At 35.9% G+C, this 20,635-nt stretch overlaps 3 protein-coding genes and 1 long non-coding RNA gene across 4 annotated transcripts; 3 read left to right on the forward strand and 1 right to left on the reverse strand.

Annotated features, from left to right (window-relative positions):
- Nucleotides 1–2,861: 2,861 nt before the first annotated feature.
- On the forward strand, nucleotides 2,862–5,465 carry LOC132165900 (protein TIFY 10A). Its single transcript, XM_059576599.1, has 5 exons — nucleotides 2,862–3,219; nucleotides 3,863–4,052; nucleotides 4,274–4,560; nucleotides 4,669–4,726; nucleotides 5,097–5,465. Exons 1-5 carry the CDS (start codon nucleotides 3,054–3,056, stop codon nucleotides 5,206–5,208), a joined length of 813 nt encoding a protein of 270 aa, XP_059432582.1. The 5' UTR covers nucleotides 2,862–3,053; the 3' UTR covers nucleotides 5,209–5,465.
- Nucleotides 5,466–7,455: 1,990 nt separating this feature from the next.
- On the forward strand, nucleotides 7,456–10,159 carry LOC132165901 (uncharacterized). Its single transcript, XR_009438529.1, has 4 exons — nucleotides 7,456–7,790; nucleotides 8,879–8,977; nucleotides 9,085–9,137; nucleotides 10,069–10,159. It is a non-coding gene; the product is annotated as an uncharacterized LOC132165901 (long non-coding RNA).
- A 951-nt stretch (nucleotides 10,160–11,110) lies between these two features.
- LOC132165231 (uncharacterized) lies at nucleotides 11,111–13,121 on the reverse strand. The gene is made up of 4 exons (XM_059575714.1): nucleotides 13,086–13,121; nucleotides 12,741–12,986; nucleotides 11,554–11,652; nucleotides 11,111–11,446 (listed from the first exon to the last, which is right to left on the reverse strand). Exons 1-4 carry the CDS (start codon nucleotides 13,119–13,121, stop codon nucleotides 11,432–11,434), a joined length of 396 nt encoding a protein of 131 aa, XP_059431697.1. The 3' UTR covers nucleotides 11,111–11,431.
- A 1,356-nt stretch (nucleotides 13,122–14,477) lies between these two features.
- Nucleotides 14,478–20,042, forward strand: LOC132165902 (oligouridylate-binding protein 1-like). The gene is made up of 12 exons (XM_059576601.1): nucleotides 14,478–14,706; nucleotides 15,718–15,779; nucleotides 16,110–16,212; nucleotides 16,400–16,476; nucleotides 16,547–16,608; nucleotides 16,708–16,795; nucleotides 16,952–17,027; nucleotides 17,134–17,164; nucleotides 17,879–17,998; nucleotides 18,191–18,276; nucleotides 18,651–18,824; nucleotides 19,442–20,042. Exons 1-12 carry the CDS (start codon nucleotides 14,620–14,622, stop codon nucleotides 19,724–19,726), a joined length of 1,251 nt encoding a protein of 416 aa, XP_059432584.1. The 5' UTR covers nucleotides 14,478–14,619; the 3' UTR covers nucleotides 19,727–20,042.
- Nucleotides 20,043–20,635: the final 593 nt, after the last annotated feature.

Consider the following 20,635-nt stretch of genomic DNA (forward strand, 5'->3'; position numbering starts at 1 on the left):
CCCCAGCATTACCAAAGGCAACAAAAAAAAAAAAAAATCAGGGAGTGGTGGTGGGTGTGGTAATTTTCGACAAAAGGAAGGGTGTTTCGCAAGTGAGCACCAGAGTGATTCTTGTGAACACGAAGATCACGTGGTGGATATCAGATATCAGAGATATCAGAGTCCTTTTAAATCACGTCAGTCATCACCCGTGACACCCCAAAGTCTCCGAATACCAATTCTTCAAAGAGGAATGATAGGGACCCAACTTTTTTGCCCAACAAAAGTTCAACTTTTGCCTTATTTATTTTTAAAAAATGAAAAATGGAATTTTTTTCATAATAATGTCATTTTTTTTAAGAAAATGTCATTATTATGAAGAAAAATACTATTTTTCATTTTTAAAAAAATACTAAATAAAAGAAAGTCCAAAAATAGATAGGGTTGCTTCAGACATTTTTTCCATTTTTCATTTTGTTTTTTTTAGAAAAAAAATAAAAGGTAAAAGTTGGACTTTTGTTGGGCAAAAAAGTTGGGCCTTTAGCATTTCTCTTCTTCAAAACAGTCGCTCCACGTGTGGGACCAACTATTTTAGGGTAGAGAAGTGCCACATTTTCACGTGTCTCTATATATATTTTTTTAATGTGATGGTTGAAACTATTATTGAATTTAAAATTAATAAAGCAATTTTCGTAACTATTTATTATATATTATTAAAAAAAAAGTTAAGTGTTTTTCTAGTATTTTATTTATTTATTTTATTCGTAGTATATTTTAAATAGTTTTTTAATATTAACTACTTAAAGTAAACACGTCATTACGTCAATCATAGTTCTCCCAAAAAAAAAAAAAAAAAAGTGAAATAAAACTAAAGCAGAGTCACGATCGCGAGGAAAATGTTCCTTCTTCACCGGCCAACCCGATCGTGCCACGTGCGGAATGCAAGTTGTGCGACGCATCGGTGGGCGCCCCCATCGACTTTTCTCTCTTTCTCTCTCCGCGTTTTCCACAAGGGGTTCTTTTGTTTTTGGCGTTAAGATTGGATATTCTTTTCGGGTATGAGCTGTACAAGTACAACGAAATGAAAGGCAATTATTTATTTATTTTTATTTTCTATTTCTTGAATAATTTATTCGTGATCACTGATCAGCATAAACGTTTTGCTAATATGTTTTTTTCTTCTAAACAATGGGAAATATCATCATCGTTTTGCAAGTGAGAGTTGACTCTCTACGCTTTTAAATAATTATTTTTTTCTAATTAAAAAGTTTTAACACCCTCAAATCACATGCGAATACATCTTAACAAGTAGTGAAAAAAATGGTAAATCGATTGTAGATCCAACATTTTCAACATAAGATATTAGAGTAACGCAATTTTTTAAAAACTTTTTGACATGTGTTAATATGTGATTGGGATAATGCTTGCCACTAAAAATAATAATACCTTATAATCACTTGTTATAAAATAGTTGTAGGTATAATATTTTCTAAGATATTAAAATCAAAATGCATGGCTGTGTTGTTTATAATTGAGTAGCAAAGGAAATTCAACTTTCTTCAAAAAAAAAAAAAAAAAAAGGGAAATTCAACTTGACATGATTATATATATATATATATATATATATATAAAGAGTAGTGATTTATATAACAGTGGCGTGCATGAACAGTGTACACGCCGGTGTTATAATATTATAAAATATAATTAAAATAATATTTAAACAGTAAAAATAAATAAATATTATAACATTGGCATGTACGACATTCATGCACGCCAGTGTTATATAAATCACTACTCATATATATTGCATGCTTTTTTATATGGGCGAGACAAGATCAAATGAAAATGTGTTACTTATCCAAAAATATGGTAAATTGACCTTAAGGACTCAATTATAAAGAATTCACATCTTTCTATTTTCTTAGTGAACCAAGAAAAAAAAAAAAAGAGTAAAATAAAAGATTAAAAAATTAACCATTTAAGTAAAATAAGTGAAATGTTAAAAATATTATGATAAAGTTATGTTAAAAATATGATAATAAATTAATAATCCATCCCCACTTGCCTCTCGATGAGGTAATCCTTCTCCACGTGTCAGTGTGGCGTTGGTGGACGAAACGTGCACTTGCCGCTTCCTCTTTTTTTAATTTAATTCGGGCAAAAGAGAAGAAAAGCACGGGTGCGTGGCCCCCACTTTGGTCGTGTTGCTAACCTGCAGGACGGCACGTTGAAGAACCAGCACCGCGCCCCCAACCCCGTTATTTCTGACGCCGTCCGAATTAGTGGGGTGGGATTTACAAAAGCACCCACTTATCTTTGCTTCATCGTGAAACATGTGGGGTCTGTAAATTGTAACTTTTTGATTTACTTGATTTGATTTTTTGAACCCTCTGTATTCAGAGTATTAAAAACATTAATTTGTATAATAATAACTCAATTTAAAAAAAAAAAAAAAAAAATTTTCTTCCCTGAATATAGAAAGAGAATCTAAAAATACTTCACCTTTCTATAATTAAAATAATTTTTTTTTTTTTTCTGCTGAGATGCAGGTCTTGGATGAGTTAATATTGACATCATTACAAAATAATACACACAAAATCTCTCATACTGTCATATATACTGCAGTGTAAAACAGCGACCGTATAAACTAGGGGCAACATAGTAAAAGAATAAGGAAGACGGTGGGAAGCGACAGAGACGACAGCTTGCCGTCTTCTGATGCAAAGAACACGTGTTTGAAATAAGAAAAGAATAAAATAATAATGAGGACCACGGAAGCGAAGGTGCAAGGAACAAGCTAGAAAAGCACCATATATTCCTCGTGCCTTTTAAATCAGGCCCGAAATCAACAAACAGATAATCAACGAATAAATAAATAAATCAAATTAAAAAAAAATAGATAATAATAAACAGATAAAAGGCTCACGGAGAAGCTGGGGAGCAGCAAACAGAAGAGAGTCTCTCTTTGATTTCGTTGCTTCTATATGAGAGCACAAGCACCGAGGCCTTAGGTTTCCATAGATTCGGATACACAGTTCTCTGAACCCTTATACTACTTTCGCATTCAATTGAAGATGTCGAGCTCGCCGGAGTTTGCAGATTTGTCCGGGCAGAGGCAGGCGAAGGCGCCGGAGAAGCACAGCTTCTCGCAGAAGTGTAGCATGCTGAGTCAGTACCTGAAGGAGAAGGGGTCCTTTGGCGATCTCAGACTCGGGATGACATGCAACATCGAAGGAAACGGTACGTTTTGCATTTTTATTATTATTTTTAATTGGTTTTTCGCTGTTCGTTTTGGGTTTCGGTTAATATTCGATCTTAACTTACTTAGTGGTCGGAGTCAGACTGACCTGTCCGGAGGTTTCGAATTTTGTCGGGTCTACGGTCTAGGTGGTGGTTTTGATTGGCGCGTGGTTTAACTCTCTATCTAATTCCTCTTTTCGTTATGTGAATTTTCCAAGCAAACCTGGAACTTGGATCTGTGTGATTTTCCTTTCTTTTTGAATCATCGACTGCCTAATTCCAATCCCCCCCGAAAAACACTGAAAAATATCAATATTCCTGCTTAATAGTTCAAAACTCCGACAACATGTCCATGATTCTCTCCTCAAAACACTCAAATCCGAATTATCTTCTACTTTTAATTTAGTATTTTGTAAAATTTTCCTCACTTTTTTTTTTTTTTTTTTTTTTTGTCTGTTGAGATTATCTCTCGTCTTCTGTTAGTGAGACTTGGTCTTGGATCGAATTGGACAAATTATAAATAGCTTCTGCTCAATTGTCCTTCAAATTAGTGATTTGATTCTTTGTCACTCGCGTTTTCTATTTTTCTTTGTATATAATGAGGCAAGATTTAGAAACTGATCGATGGATAGAATTGTAACAGCTATACCTGAGATGTATCGTCAGACATCAACGATGAATTTGTTTCCGATCAATGAGAAACTGTGTGATGTTTCCGGCCGTACCGAGCCGGCCTGTCGGTACTTTAAACCCGCCGATTTGCTCCCTCAACCAGCTGGGTTTTCTACCTCGATTCCAAAAGAAGAGGCCCCAAAGATTGCTGCTGACTCTAGGTGAGCTCGGTTACTAGTCTCTTATGCCATTTTTTAACTAGTATTGCTAAATACCCAGATTCAATGTTAACACCCAAATTGTATTGATAAATCCGAAATTGTATTTGATAAATCCTAATATGGGGTGTCATGTATTTAACTGCTGGCAGCTCTATTGATTGAGCACACCATTAAATATTTGCTCATAATTATCTGACTGTAATATGTTCTTGATGCTGCAGAGTGAAGAGGTGTGCCACAGCAGAGCCTGAAAAAGCCCAGATGACAATATTTTATGGTGGGCAAGTAATCGTATTCAACGAATTTCCAGCTGACAAGGCAAAGGAAGTCATGATGTTAGCAAGCAAGGGAACCTCCCAGAGCCACACCAACAACCAGCATGCCTTTGCCAAGAACTCTGTTGATTCCACCAGTTCAGTCGCCACCGGCACTAGTGCTGTTCCTCCCAATCCTGGCAATAAAGCAATTCAAGAGAACGTTCAACCGCCCCCTCAGCCTCTTGCTGGTGGTAATTACCTATTGTTACTTAACTGGGAAATTTTAAAATTGGAAAGTTTAGAGCCATGATGTTCAATATGTTTCTGACTCAAGTCTCTTTCCCTTTGTTTCCCCGCAGAGTTGCCAATTGCAAGGAGAGCTTCACTCCACCGGTTCTTGGAGAAGAGAAAAGATAGGTAGGCATTTGGAATATAGGAAAACAGATCTTTAGAAAAATTGCTTGCCCCATGTGTTTCTGTATGCGTCAAACACATTGTTTCAGTGATTGGAGGGATTTATCATTTTTTCAAAAAAAAAATTCAGCGGTGGGATTGAGGCATTCTTGATATCCACCGCCACCGGCAAGTTTTGCTCAATTAATACGTGGTTGGGTGTGGGATTTGCCGAGTCTTCCATGTAAAGATTGGTGTATTCAGTCATATTGTATTAATGAGCAAACAACTGGGAGAGAAATTGCAATCAAAATAATTTTTTCTTAAATTAGAGTGAGATTATGTTGTGGTTCAATAATTGATCTTTGTTATCTTCTTATGGCATCTTTTACAGGGTCACTGCAAAGGCACCATACCAAACAGGCAACCCAGGACTAGGAGCAGCCCCGACAAAGCCAGCTGAAAGCAAGGCATGGCTCGGCCTGGCTGCCCAGTCACCAAATTAGTTAATCATATTCATTTTTAGGCAATTACAATTCAAGCCTGCTGTCCTTTTTTTCTAGTGGGTTTTATACCTGCTAATGTTGTTTACTTATTTAGCTTCCGTCCTTCTGTTATGTTTCCCTCTTAACTTCGGCTCTAGTCAGCCAGCCTGCCTTAGATCTAACTATTGATGATGAATCTCAGTTGTTGTAATTAAATTTGATGTGATCATCTCGATAACCGATATATTTTTCAATGAATGGAGTAATTTATTAGAACCGGTTCTTTCTCAGTGGATATGTGCTTGTGATGATTTTAAACCGTAGCTTCATTTGAACGCCAGAATGTATATGCTTTCCAAACTCCCTTCAAAAGTTGGTTTCATAAACAGTTGATATGATATAAATGTAGAAACTGTTTTTGCATTTTTAGTAATATTTTGTATTTTGAGTTGTTTTTTTGACGACAGAAAATATAAGACAACAAATTAAAATCAAAAACACAAAGCTAATTGTCAAACGATGATGCTTTTTATTCTTTACACTTGGATGAAATCAAATTAAATCTAAGCCGTTAAAAAAACTACAATATAAATTTTTTGAACTTTTCTATGGCACGTTAGTCAAATCCTTTTATTATAATAAGAGGACCAAGAAACATTTGCATAACGAAGTGGGGGCAACGATCAAATCAATCATCTCAACCAATCAAGCAAGAAAAAACCACTCATGAGAAAAATGGAAAACACTCACAACATTCTATTGATTAAGGATTGAATGTGTAACTTACTTCGTATTCACAATTCAGATTTAGAACCGCTGTTGAATAGTCAACCCAAAACACGGATAGTGATGCATAATAAACACACCGTATGCGACCCCTTCTTCGGCATTAAAATATCTCCCACTTGCACCAAACAGCACGCGGATTTGAAACCTTTATTTATTGTTTTTAATCTTTTTTTCTTTCTGGTCACGCGGATTTGAAACTTTTATTTATTATTTTTAATCTTTTTCTTTCTGAGCACGCGGATTTGAAGCTTGAACGTAGGAAATGGTTTCTTTTAAGACGGCTACAGATCGGAAAGGCAAGGACAGGTCCACATGCCCGACAATTGAATAAGTTGGAGAAAATTAGGTGGTTGCGTCCACACCATAAAATAATACAAAAATAAATAAATAAAAAATAGCCCTCTTTACTTTTTTTTTTTTTTTTAATTTTTTTTTTATATATATATGTATAATATTCTCATTGTCACATTGTTCACGTCTACGAGTATTATTATAATATCTTAACAAGAAAAGGACACGTCCATTAGTGGAACATGTTTATTAGGGCATCACATGATGTTTTTAAGGTGGTGGGGTCGGTCTCCTTTTGACCACTTCTTCCTTTCTCCTCTTTTTTTTTGGGGTTGTGAAATGTGTGGGTTTGATTGTCCACTTCACAATTACAAGATTCAATGCCTTTTGTTGACAGGTTGAAATCACGTTTAATGAAGCGGAGGTTACTAGTTTGAATTTCTCTTATTCTTTTTGTGTGGATATTCCAAAAAAAAAACAAAAAAATCAATGCCTTTTGTTTGTCTATCAACACAAGCAAGCCGCCTGCTCATTTTCGGTCCATATCTTTATATACTATATTTTTATTTTATAATATGAAACGGGTTTGTGTTAGGTTTGAAATAGACAAAATTCTGTTGAATTTTCTTTGCTTCTCTTCTCTTGGTGGGGTATGGCAGAAAAATGAAGATAAAAATGGCCTAGAAAGGTTTTAAAATTAATTTCTGCATTCAACAATTGAATTCTCTATTTATGGTCCCGGGGAGGGGGCTAAAACTAGAAGAATAAAATAAATTGGGTGGTAAAGATTAAAAAAAAAATTGAGAAAGACATGAAGGCTTAGGGTAGAGGGGGCTGTCCCATATGGTTATGCACCCTGAGCTTAGACATTTTAGGACCATGGGTGATTTAACAGCTGACCTTTCTAATGCCATGACGGTCCCTCCCTGCCCATACCTGAAAGGTGCGACCAATTCTCACTTTTATTTTCTTCTCTTTGGGAAGCGCATGTGTGGGTGCATTCCTGTCTCTTAATTGCACCTAGACCATAATTTAAATCTGGGCCTCATTCCCTCCCCCAACTTGGACATGCATCTACCACTACACAATAATGATTTGGTGCAAATACAGATTTTTGGAAGGTCAAGTTGGGATGACGGGTCATCTACAAGACACGAAGAAAATTATTAGAATAAGAAAAATGTTAAAGGCACAACACAAACCCAACTTAAAACCAACTTCTTTCCTACGTGGCATTTATTTATTTTTTATTATATTTTTTTAAAACCAAATCAAAGATCAGTAAAAATCAAATTTCTCTCTCAGTCCCTCGCTCTCCCTCCCGCACTCACCATCTCTCCTCCGGCGAGTTCTTCAGCCACCAGAAATCCTCCCTCACTCCATCGCTCTCCCTCCCGCGCTCACCCTCTCTCTCCTCCGACGAGTTCTTCGGCACCGGCGAAGCTGTCCGTCCGTCGCAAGTTTCCATCCACTGTCTCTCTCACTCCGGCGAAGCCGAAGGCTCTCTCTCTCCTCCACCGGTGGTAAGCAATCCCTCTCTCTCATCCACATTCAAAATCTAGGGCTTTTTGATTTATGTGTAGTGGGTGCTAGAATAGTGTATTAGATTTATGTGTATTTAGGGTTTAGATTTCTGTTTTTTGAATATTATTGGGTATGGATTTGTTTTGGGTTTATGGAGGTATAATGCATAGTATGGGAGCTGAATTCCAATTTGCAGTAGATAGAATGATAGGTGGTTGTTTTCCTGCATTATGGCTGAATATATATTACCAAACAAAAAGTTGTTTTTGGTACTACTACTACGCTCTCTCTCTGCAAGTGATATAAGAATGTAAGCTAGAATTATCATTTTATCAAATATTGCAAATTGAACTCTTAGCACTGGCCTAATTTTAGGGAAATTTAAGTAGCTAGGCTATATATCCACCTTGATATATCAAAACACAACTGTTATGCCTTGGGAAGCAAGTTGCCGCACAGTTTCAAGCCCAATCCCCTTGTTTGCTCCTGTAACCACTGCATACCTGTAAGAAATCCCCACAAATGGGCACAAAAAACATAAAAGATGTGCCTTGTTTTTTTCCCAGAAAAAGTTGTGCAGTTGTTGAAGAACAAATATATGTACCTTTCTGGTGTATGATTTCCATTGCTTTCCATTTTGCTATGCTTTGATGAACAGATATGTTGACCTGTTCATACAATGAGCTGGAGGCATATTTGTTCTTTAGCCGTGCTTGCCTTGCATGGATGCAGGTTTGTGGATGAATACTTGGTGCATCTTTTGATGTATTGAATTCCACTTTTTATTTAGCTGGATTGATTTAAAAATCTCAGGTTGGCTTGCTGATGTAGAAATAATAAAGGGATCAGTATCTTACACTCGAATGTTCATAGACATTACAGAAACTATGTCAAAGCTAAAAACTGCTTAAACTGTGTTATGACTGTAAATGAGTTGTCTGTGGAGTTTTTCTTGTTTCTTTTTTATTGACTGACTCTATGCTTGAGATAATTTAAATATTTCTTATAGCCATCTGGCTTGAAAATGGATGGAGAACTTGGTTATATCAGTGACATATCTTGAACCATGTTCTTCCAATCATAACAGGCGACTGGAACACAACCCGATATCATTCATGTCCATGAATGGCAGGCTGGAGCTTTACCACTGCTTTACTGGGTTATGTACCATTATCTCTCACTTAAGGTATTTACTTCAAGTTTTGTGACAGATATAGATGCTGTTAAATAGTTTTACCTCCCTTCATATGAGATTTGATATTGATATTGATATTGATGTATTTTTGTTTATAGAAGCCAAGAATAGTATTGACAATCCACAATATGGAGCATTATGGGGAGTGTAGGTAAGCTTATCCTTTTGTTATTCCCTTGTGCTTTAACCATCAACTCCCTTCAACATTTTCCACTTTCCATTTTATGCACCCATGGTTTGCAATTGCTTGGTTCACCCCACTACCACAATCATTTGTGTCTCATTAAAGTATTTGCCTCGCTACCACAAGGTTTTACAAGTTTCACGGTTTTCCGAAGAGAGGAGTTTGAAAGAAATTTCCTGCTTGTCTTACCCTCCTCCTTTAGAAATACTATGGACTACATACAGGAATATGGGATATCTGCTGTGATATGGACATGGTGTCAGACATAGCGTCTTATCACGCATAGTTACATGGCTTTATGTTTGTGAATATTTATGGAGAGCAGTATTGTATATGTGATAAATCAATCCTGCAAAAACTACATAGGGACAGGACTGTACCATGTGGATATTAAATGGAGAATTAGCTTATGCTTGATTCAAGTCAATTCCAGCCTTTCGTAGCATAAATGTTTTACATATTGTAGTAAAATTCTTGAAGTTTCTTTTTCTTTTATGTCGTGGATGTATTTTACATGCATTCTTCTAGATTTGAAATGCGATTAGGTTCTATTTTGAATTTGATAGTGGAGAAGAAAATGTTGAACTTTCTTAGTATGTATTCTACAGAAAAATGCTCTAGTGCATTTATAACAGATATATGTTTGTGGTTAATGACAGAGATCATATTATTCACTTTGAAAGGAATGCCCAAAAAGTTTCAGATTTTCTACATATTCGAAACACAACAACCTAAATAGGAGAAATGAATAATTTATTTTCATATTATTTTTCCTTTTTTTTTTTTTTTGTTATTTATTTGGGTATGATAGGAGATTGAGTACGATACTGAATTTGCAAAGGATGCCCCAATTCAAAGTCAGATTTTCTACTGACTTTGGAGTATGTCTGATTGGCAGGCTGCAAACTATCTGAACATCAAGAGCTTGCTGGATTTGACTTGCCAGACAGTGGCTGACATGATCAAAGGCAAAAATCCTGAGGAAATCCGCAAGACATTCAACATTAAGAATGACTTCACACCAGAGGAAGAGGAGGAGGTTCGCAGGGAGAATCAATGGGCCTTTGAGTGAAGATCCAAAATAAAGCATATCTGTTTTTTTGTGGCTTATGTTTCTCTTTTGTGCTGGCGAAAGGGGATGTTGTTTCTACCTATCTAAGACTTCTTAAGATATTAACTTACTATTCTGGCTGTTACTATTGTAGACAATGGTTGTTTTGCTCAAACCTTGGCCCCACTTCCCTCCCTCTCCATTTATTTTCCCCATGATGTTCAATGGATCTTTTTTTTTCTATGTTAATATTACAAAAATTTGTAGAGATTTTTAGCAACTGATTTTATGAAGTATACTTGAGTCGGTACAGTGTATATACATTGTCTTAAATGGTCATTTGCAAATTGAACTAAGACAACCATTACCCATCAAGAAAAGAATGTGATTTACAAAAATGCTTGAGATTCATGATGGTTTTACAATGTGGACTCCTCTAAGATGGGTATCTAGAAACATTATGAAAACACCAGCTGAGTGTCCCAGCGAAAGTGATCATGTGTGTAAAGCGGGTTTCCTCTTCACCCAAAACCAAGCGCACTCCCTCAAAAAAAAATTATCTTTTTTCTTCCTTGGAGACTACAAAGCTTCAGAATGGAGCATTTCTTACAGACTCTAGCTTGGAATAGTGATCATGAATAATCCTTGACAATCCAAATTCAAAAGAAAATCGAATAAAAAAAAAAAAGATCCCAAATTGGTCTATTGTGCACCAGTGATCTACAAATTCTTACTCTGCTATGCATAAAGCAAATATTCCTTTTTGGGTCCTGTTTTGGTGTTTTAAGCATGAAAATGGGTAAATAGGACACTAAAATTTATCAGTCTTCTTTAAGGCATTACATTCCCTAAAAAAAACTTTCATAAACAATAAGAAATATGCAATAAACATAAATGACAAAGCTCTTCCGCGTTGCTCCCAACACAATCCTTTTAAAGAGTTACATGACAATTTCTCAAAAAGACAAAGTCACATGGCAACTTCTCAAAAAGACAGTTACAAGACAATTCCCTAAAAAAAATGCCAACATCAAAGGCATAAACTATATTAAATTTTACATGCTCTTGGACATAATGACATGTATCAGAGAGCGGATACTTGAAAGCTCATCACCAGTAATCGTAGGCAAGTATTGTCAATGGTTGAGAACGGCATAAACTTCATTGAAGATGGGCTGCACCTGCGTTGCAATCATTGGGTCTGTTGGGATTATAGCATTGGCTTCTATAAACAAAAATATATCAATATCAATATCAATATCAAATCTCATATGAAGGGAGGTAAAATTATTTAACAGCATCTATATCTGTCACAAAACTTGAAGTAAATACCTTAAGTGAGAGATAATGGTACATAACCCAGTAAAGCAGTGGTAAAGCTCCAGCCTGCCATTCATGGACATGAATGATATCGGGTTGTGTTCCAGTCGCCTGTTATGATTGGAAGAACATGGTTCAAGATATGTCACTGATATAACCAAGTTCTCCATCCATTTTCAAGCCAGATGGCTATAAGAAATATTTAAATTATCTCAAGCATAGAGTCAGTCAATAAAAAAGAAACAAGAAAAACTCCACAGACAACTCATTTACAGTCATAACACAGTTTAAGCAGTTTTTAGCTTTGACATAGTTTCTGTAATGTCTATGAACATTCGAGTGTAAGATACTGATCCCTTTATTATTTCTACATCAGCAAGCCAACCTGAGATTTTTAAATCAATCCAGCTAAATAAAAAGTGGAATTCAATACATCAAAAGATGCACCAAGTATTCATCCACAAACCTGCATCCATGCAAGGCAAGCACGGCTAAAGAACAAATATGCCTCCAGCTCATTGTATGAACAGGTCAACATATCTGTTCATCAAAGCATAGCAAAATGGAAAGCAATGGAAATCATACACCAGAAAGGTACATATATTTGTTCTTCAACAACTGCACAACTTTTTCTGGGAAAAAAACAAGGCACATCTTTTATGTTTTTTGTGCCCATTTGTGGGGATTTCTTACAGGTATGCAGTGGTTACAGGAGCAAACAAGGGGATTGGGCTTGAAACTGTGCGGCAACTTGCTTCCCAAGGCATAACAGTTGTGTTTTGATATATCAAGGTGGATATATAGCCTAGCTACTTAAATTTCCCTAAAATTAGGCCAGTGCTAAGAGTTCAATTTGCAATATTTGATAAAATGATAATTCTAGCTTACATTCTTATATCACTTGCAGAGAGAGAGCGTAGTAGTAGTACCAAAAACAACTTTTTGTTTGGTAATATATATTCAGCCATAATGCAGGAAAACAACCACCTATCATTCTATCTACTGCAAATTGGAATTCAGCTCCCATACTATGCATTATACCTCCATAAACCCAAAACAAATCCATACCCAATAATATTCAAAAAACAGAAATCTAAACCCTAAATACACATAAATCTAATACACTATTCTAGCACCCAGTACACATAAATCAAAAAGCCCTAGATTTTGAATGTGGATGAGAGAGAGGGATTGCTTACCACCGGTGGAGGAGAGAGAGAGCCTTCGGCTTCGCCGGAGTGAGAGAGACAGTGGATGGAAACTTGCGACGGACGGACAGCTTCGCCGGTGCCGAAGAACTCGTCGGAGGAGAGAGAGGGTGAGCGCGGGAGGGAGAGCGATGGAGTGAGGGAGGATTTCTGGTGGCTGAAGAACTCGCCGGAGGAGAGATGGTGAGTGCGGGAGGGAGAGCGAGGGACTGGGAGAGAAATTTGATTTTTACTGATCTTTGATTTGGTTTTAAAAAAATATAATAAAAAATAAATAAATGCCACGTAGGAGAGAAGTTGGTTTTAAGTTGGGTTTGTGTTGTGCCTTTATCAAACCTCTTTTTGGAAGGTCAAGTTGGGATGACGGGTCATCTACAAGACACGAAGAAAATTATTAGAGTAGCGCCGGTCGGCAAACGGCATAAAAATTTCGATGCTTAAGTCAGTATATTTGTTGAGAAAACATAATAGACAAAGATTTAGAGTATAAAAAGCTCTTATCTTATTTGAAAATGGTCAACATTGTGGATTTGTAGACTCGTAGTTATACAATAGTGATATATAAGCAAGAAGCTTCTAGCCTTTTTACTCTTTTTTTTTTTTTTTTTACATGTCTGCACAAGGGGAGAGGGAGGTCAATTCGAACTATGACATCCGCTTCATGGGGTGTGGTTGAGCTATCCCTTACGGACTTTTACCCTTTCTAATTGGGCCAAGAGCTTTGAGCCCTAAACTTATTTAGGTATCATCAATTTGCATTAGTTATAGATAATGGGTTGAGTCCAAGGCTTTCTCCCATTTGAAAGCCAAGGAAATATTACCGAGTACAAAGATAATAATCAGCCATATACATAATACATATGTAAAAACCAATGCAGCTCATATCCTTGGAGGTCTTGTCTCGTTTTATATCTATTAAACAGGCCTTCTATTGGTTGCCCAACGTAGCAAGCACTTGGGCTTCCAATGAATATCCCAATTAGGGCCTGTATACTGTATGCAAGTTGATCCCTCTTGCAACAAAACTAAGCAAATTTATGTTAAGATAATTTTTTTTACAAGAGTAATGTTCACATTCATTTTATATTAGTTAATGTAACGTATTTTAAATAATTTCTCATGTTAATTATTTAAAAAAACAATATAAAAGTTATTTAAAACATGTTCCGTTAATCTATTATTATTAATTTTTTTTGGGTAACAAAGGGGATCTTGCATGTAGACCTGAGCAATTAGATGTGATGTCGTGACAAGGCATAAGAAAATTCTAGATAATAATTCGAGCAACCTCTCATCATTAAGCATTAGATAAATTAGGCTTAGAATAGTTCTAATATTTGTGTGGGTCTATTTATAGGATTTTTGTTAGAAATCATAAACTTATTATTATATATAAGTATACTAATTAAAGAGTCTAAAAAAAAAATTAAGTATACTAATTAAAGAATTAAACTTGATTTGGTTTTGTTTAGCAGTTTTAGTATAGAGGCCTAAAAGAACCAATTTGCCCATTTGCCAAAAATACATGCAGGCCCATCCAATTTTATTTTGTTTTTTTTTTTTTAATGTCGTTTTTGTCCCCTATTAAAAAATCAGCGTATAGACAAAAAAAATCTCTGCGTCCCCTTTCACTCACTCCACTGTCTCTAGTATCTTCCCCTTATCCTTCGTCGTCGTTTCACTCTCGCCCTCCCTCCCTCCCGCCCGAGGGTTTTCTTTTTTCTTTCTTTTTTTTTTTTCTTTTTTTTTTTTTCCTTTTTCTTCTCCTCCTTTCTTGATTTTCAATTCCTTTTTATTTATTTTTTTTTATCCCTGTTCCTGTTTCTGTCCTTGCCCCGAAGCCCTAGAGAAATTTCCGTTCGTGTGAAGGATGCAACAGCAGAGGCTCAAACAGCAGGCGATGATGCAGCAGTCACTGTACCACCACCCTGCTCTCTTGGCCGCCACCGCTCCTCAGGTTCCCTTTCTTTCTTTTGCTTCCAATTAAGTTTTTTTTTAATTAAAATTTTAGCACATGGGGATTATTATATTCGACAATTGGTTTCTTACATGGATATTATATATGTTTATATAGAAGTTATTGTTTTCGGATTTCTTTCTCTGAAGGCAGTGTAAGATTTTTGTGTATTTAACCGCAGTTGAATAAAATGGAATTAAGTTTAATAATGTATCGATTTTTTATTTTTTCGCGGTACGTTGATTGGAATTTCATTTGAGTTTCTTGTTTTTTTGGTTATTTTGCAATCCATAAAGCGAAATTTATATTGTGGGAATTTTTTTTCTTCATTATTATAGATAGGGATTTTGGATTGGTGGTGAAGGTACCTTATTTTTGCGAGTTTAGTTATTTGTGGCCGTTTGGCTGTATGAAGCTTACATGACGAGGTTTGCTATTGGACGGGCTGATATGGCATGCTCTCAAGACTTATATTATTCTTCTATCTTCCTGTTTATTGTTATATATTTATTGGTGTATGTAGTTCTATGCGGGTGCATAACATGTAAGGGGGAGGGAGGGAGAGAGGGCGGGGCGTGGGAGGGGGGGGGCATGTACACTCAACAAGCATTTCTTCGTTTAGTGCAAAGCCGTTTTCTTTCTGTAGTGATTCTATATGTTCACTTAAGCAAGTGGGATCGATGCATGACCGGTGTTTACTATCAGGAAAAAGAAAATGAAAAAAGTTGTAGTGGTACTGGTAAGAATCAAGATGACCAACCCAGCTAAAAATGTTGCATTGGTATATGTTGGAACTCCTGTTGAGCTTGTAGAAATTTTTTGCCTGAAGAATGATGGGACTTTTTTTAGTTGGTGGTTAATGCGAGTTTGAGTGTCTCATGACTTTATTTCTTAACATTTCTTTTGTGCATCCCTGGAAATTCTTGTGAGGAGTGTAGATATTTTTCTGTAGGTTTTCTTTTCCTTCCATTTTTTTTTTGGCTTCTTGTTTTTTACATTTTTATTTTGCAGATAGAGCCTATCTTGAGTGGAAATCTGCCTCCTGGGTTTGATTCAAGTACATGCCGCAGTGTGTGAGTGTTGTATAGACATTTTCTTTTATTTTATTTTTTTCTTTCCTTTTTTGTCTTTTTTATTTTCAATAGGATGCTTTTGAATTGGGTGTGGCTTTCTTACCTATTTAGTCTCTCAAGGTCTCTTAAATGATTTTTTATTAATTTGAGTGCCGGTTATACTCTGGACACAGACACTTAAATCACTTTATCCTATTTGATAGTTCTTTCTCTTTAATTTTATTACATTACATATGCAATACATTTCCCAAGTAGGTAGACTGCTTTTTTCAGCACTTTCATGTTATGTGTATTTAATAAGCTTGTGTTTTTGTTTATGAGCAAATGCAGGTATGTAGGAAACATTCATCCACAGGTTACCGAACCCCTCCTCCAAGAAGTTTTCGCAACTGCTGGTCCTCTTGAAGGATGCAAGCTCATCAGGAAGGAGAAAGTGAGATATTATTGTACCTATTTTCAGTATTTTTTATTTTTTTTTAAATTACAATCTTCTTAACATGAAAATTTCTGGTAGATTATTTACTTTCTGGAAACAATTCGGCTGCTCAAGTTGGGAACTGTTGTTTTACCGAACTTTTTATCAATTTTCATCTTATAGGTTTCCTTTTCTTCTTATGCAGTCATCCTATGGTTTTGTGGACTACTTTGATCGTAGGTCCGCTGCAATTTCTATTGTGACTCTTAATGGGAGGCATCTGTAAGTATTAACCTTAAATGAAATTGGTTGCCTCCTTCCTGTTCTCTATCTCAATAAGATGTTTGTACAGGTTAGGGCAGCCTATTAAAGTTAACTGGGCATATGCAAGTAGTCAGAGGGAGGATACGTCAGGTTTATATAAATATTAGACATTTTTTCCCTATATTTTGCGTGGTGATTTTGTGTATATTAATTTTTGACCGCTCATGATATTACATGTTTGTCATTTAGGTCATTTTAATATTTTTGTTGGTGATCTTAGCCCTGAAGTTACTGATGCTACATTATATGCGTGCTTTTCCGTCTATCCTAGTTGTTCGTAAGTTCCGTGTTCCGGGTCCTTTAAGTATTTTATGATGTTCTTCTTTGATTATATTCAGTTATTGTCAGTGGATTCGGCATTTCAATATGTGCTTGATAGTTAGACAAGACATCATATATCTTGAGACTAATTTGACCTGTATGCTGGTGATAGAGATGCAAGGGTTATGTGGGATCAGAAAACTGGGCGTTCAAGGGGCTTTGGATTTGTTTCTTTTAGGAATCAGCAGGTACTGAAATTGTTTTATTGGAATTTTTCTTTTTCTTCTTAATGTGTATGGAATGGTTATTTTCTGTTTATTTTTCATATTCATGTCATGATCTTATTTTGTTCAGGAAGCCCAGGGTGCAATAAATGACTTAAACGGTATGTGTATTTCCAATGCTTTAATTTGGTTTTTGTTTCTTCTTATTTTTCCTTTAAAATTTAAGCCTTGTTTCTTTCAGATTTGTATTCTTTTTTTGACATATCAGCATATGAAGTAATACAACATTGAAATTTAAAACAAGTGTAATTGCATCTTTTCTGTAGAAGTCATTATTGGGGGAATATGTCTTTATTGGGAATATTTGTTCTTAGAACATTAATTCCCAAATTTCATTATTATTGTTCATTATATCCTCTATGGCATGAACTATAGAAGCAGAGAAGAAACTGAAGTAATGACTTGGGAAGGAAATGGGAAATACGAACAACTAACTTTTCAAGAATGTAACGTGTAAGTTTAAATTATGTGAATCAGTAGGATATACTTGCGAAAATCTTACGAGAAATGTTTATGAAACATTTCTTAGAAAACCTTGACTTATTACCTGAATGCTTATGAAACCAGAGAAAAGTATGGGGAGGGAGGGAAATAATTGGCTAGGCATTTCTGAGAAACATTTCTGGTGTGCTTTCTGGACAATGATTAAAAAGTTTCCTATGAAAATGAGAAGTTTAATCCTTCATTTGTGATGTTGTACATGTGGAAATACTTGGTTTCTCTTGAAGTTGCACTTGTCTTTTCACATATAAATTGGTGGCCTTACTTATCAAAAAAAAAACATATAAATTGGTGGCCTTGTTTCAATATTTCAGGAAAGTGGCTTGGAAGTAGACAAATTCGATGCAACTGGGCTGCAAAAGGTGCTAGTGCTAATGATGACAAGCAGAGTTTGGACTCAAAAAGTGTTGTTGAGCTAACAAATGGAACATCAGGTGCACTAATTTTGAAAATGGAACTGTATAAGTTTTTTTTTTCATGGCTGAAATTTAGTTGCGAAAGTAAAGCTATGCCATCTTGCACAGGGGTGTGTGTGTGTGTTGGAACCAGTGTCGTGTACAGATGCTTGATATTTGCTCTTTGCATGTATTTTAGAGCTGACAGCCGTAACTGTTTTCCTTTTGTAGATGATGGTCAGGAGAAGACTAATGATGATGCTCCTGAGAGCAATCCTCAGTATACCACTGTATATGTGGGCAATCTTGCTCCTGAGGCAAGGATTTGTTTCTTTGACTCATGATCACATTCAATTCTTTCCTCAATCTATATGTTTTAGATGGTAATATATGTTATCTGTTTGTGGACTATCCTAGCCTTGTCCTGGATCATTCCCTTGAACATGTGATGCCCAGATAGTATCATACCTTTTTGATAGAGTTACCGTTTGATTATTGCTCAGAATGAGTGATATCCCCACCTTTTTAAATGACTACATCAAGAAATCTTCAAATGTACTTATCTTTCTTCATGAAACACTAATGATATAGTAAAGTACTACAACTCTTGATGACGTATGATTCATCTATGGTTAAAAAGCCACTCAAAGTTTTTAAAATTTCTTAGTTGACGTTTTTAATTTATTTACAGGTTACTTCAGTTGATCTCCATCGTCATTTCCATGTCCTTGGTGCTGGAATTATTGAAGATGTTCGTGTGCAAAGAGATAAAGGTTTTGGTTTTGTGAGATATAGTACACATGCTGAAGCAGCTCTGGCTATTCAGATGGGGAATGCTCGGATCCTCTATGGCAAGCCATTAAAGGTACATTCTTTATTAGACTACTATATTTTTGGGTATAAAACTGGCATACTCTATATTGTAGATTTTGGTTATGGGTTGGGTGGGGTTCTAATAGAAGTAACAATCAAGTATTGTTGGTCTTAAATATTTTTCTGAAATTGACTTGTGAATAACATATATCATATGATTGAGGGATGTAATTTTGGAACCAACATCTATTTTCAATGTATAGGTTCTAAAGAAATAAATATCTCATCTCCAAGTTCTTACAGAACTCGTGTTATTGGCTTACGATATATGCTTATCACCCGGGTTCTGTTAATGGAATTGGAAAACCAATTAGTTAACTGCTTGTACAAAATGAATAGTTTATCGATGTCTGCATTTGGCCTGCATGCTTTTGTTGTATGCTCGAAATTGTTTTCTTCCTCTTCATGTATGATTTTTTTTTTCAAAGAAAATATTGGATTCTTCTTGAGTACTCTTTCCTCTCAACAAAGTTATGATTGTAGCTAATGAACAACTGATTCTGCTTCTAAGGAGCAAACACGTTTGTTGGGAAGATGTCCTGATGTGATCATTGGCTTGTGTATATTGGCAATAGTTAGCTTGATTGTTTGCGTATGTTGATGTTGCAGTGCTCATGGGGAAGCAAGCCTACTCCACCGGGGACAGCTTCTACGCCTCTTCCCCCTCCGACTGCTGTACATATGCCAGGTCTTTCAGCTACTGACCTTGCAACCTATGAACGACAAATTGCATTAAGTAAAATTGGGGGTGCACAAGCCCTTATGCATCCACAGGGCCAATATGCCCTTAAGCAGGCAGCCATGGGAATGGGTTCTGCTGGAGCTGGTCAGCCTATTTACGATGGTAGTTTCCAAGGTGTTGCAACTACCCAGCAGCTCATGTACTACCAGTAATTATAAGTTGAAAACTCCCATTATACCTTTTCAGGGAGGAACAACTTCCTTGTAGCCTTTAGGATGTCGTGCTTTTTCGGTTTCTTCTTCTTCCTCTTCCTCCTCCTCCTCTTCTTCTTCTTCTTCTTTTCCTCCTCCTCTCTCTTCTCTCTCTCTCTCTCTCTCTCTACTGGTTAGATTGCTGTATTTCTGTTACATACCTGCTTTGTGTGCGATAGAATTTTTCATTTTCTGTGAGGGTATGATGACCCAACTCAGCTTAAGCATTATCACATTACAGCTTTTCTTTGATTATGAGGGAACAATTTTACCGTTAGATTATATTTCAATATTCTGTGGACAAAGATGAAGATGGACCCAGCTTGATGTCTTTTTCTTTCCCGTTTGCTTTGTTTTCCCTTTTGGTTGTAATTCCCGGTAAAGCAAAAGCTTGAAAAGTATACGTTGTGTCTAAATGAATGTGGACATTAATGTCTAAAGTTTTGATCCATGGTCTGTGGTATGGTGTGGTGCAGTGTCAAATAAAACCAAAAAAATATATATTGAAAATGGGATAAATAAATGATTTGGTCTAATAACTTCCAAACCCAAAGGAAAAGGGCTACCAAAAAAGGTGGTTTCGGGGTTAGACCAAAGGATTGGCTGTTGGTAGGCACACCTGTGGTGATAACGAGTCTTTGTTGCAAAAGAGTAATGCTAGGAGACGTTTTTTTTAAAATCACAAATATATTAAAATTTAATAATAATTATATCAAATTCAAGAACGATTTTAAAAGTAGAGTCACGTTTGAGAGAACAAGAAAGACTTTAATTCTCCTTCTAACATTACTGGTTGCAAAATAGCTCTACTTTGATCGTAAGTAAAAAACAGAGCCCAGCGGTTGGCTAACAGGAGATACCTATGGTCCT

This window comes from Corylus avellana, chromosome ca11 (genome assembly GCF_901000735.1).
Source record: "Corylus avellana chromosome ca11, CavTom2PMs-1.0".
Lineage (NCBI taxonomy): Eukaryota > Viridiplantae > Streptophyta > Magnoliopsida > Fagales > Betulaceae > Corylus > Corylus avellana.

What these genes read in the sequence shown, in the direction of transcription:
- LOC132165231 (XM_059575714.1), bottom strand. Translation starts at nt 13,121, where the DNA reads ATGACCCGTCATCCCAACTTGACCTTCCAAAAAGAG. An exon ending in ACTTGACCTTCCAAAAAGAG is followed by an intron (nt 12,987 to 13,085) that starts GTTTGATAAAGG and finishes ACCAAATCAAAG; the next exon opens with ATCAGTAAAAATCAAATTTC. An exon ending in CTCTCTCTCCTCCACCGGTG is followed by an intron (nt 11,653 to 12,740) that starts GTAAGCAATCCC and finishes CAATCATAACAG; the next exon opens with GCGACTGGAACACAACCCGA.
- LOC132165902 (XM_059576601.1), top strand. Translation starts at nt 14,620, where the DNA reads ATGCAACAGCAGAGGCTCAAACAGCAGGCGATGATGCAGCAGTCACTG. An exon ending in TCCGTCTATCCTAGTTGTTC is followed by an intron (nt 16,796 to 16,951) that starts GTAAGTTCCGTG and finishes TGCTGGTGATAG; the next exon opens with AGATGCAAGGGTTATGTGGG. An exon ending in TCTATGGCAAGCCATTAAAG is followed by an intron (nt 18,825 to 19,441) that starts GTACATTCTTTA and finishes TTGATGTTGCAG; the next exon opens with TGCTCATGGGGAAGCAAGCC.
- LOC132165900 (XM_059576599.1), top strand. Translation starts at nt 3,054, where the DNA reads ATGTCGAGCTCGCCGGAGTTTGCAGATTTGTCCGGGCAGAGGCAGGCG. An exon ending in ATGCAACATCGAAGGAAACG is followed by an intron (nt 3,220 to 3,862) that starts GTACGTTTTGCA and finishes GAATTGTAACAG; the next exon opens with CTATACCTGAGATGTATCGT. An exon ending in TTGGAGAAGAGAAAAGATAG is followed by an intron (nt 4,727 to 5,096) that starts GTAGGCATTTGG and finishes CATCTTTTACAG; the next exon opens with GGTCACTGCAAAGGCACCAT.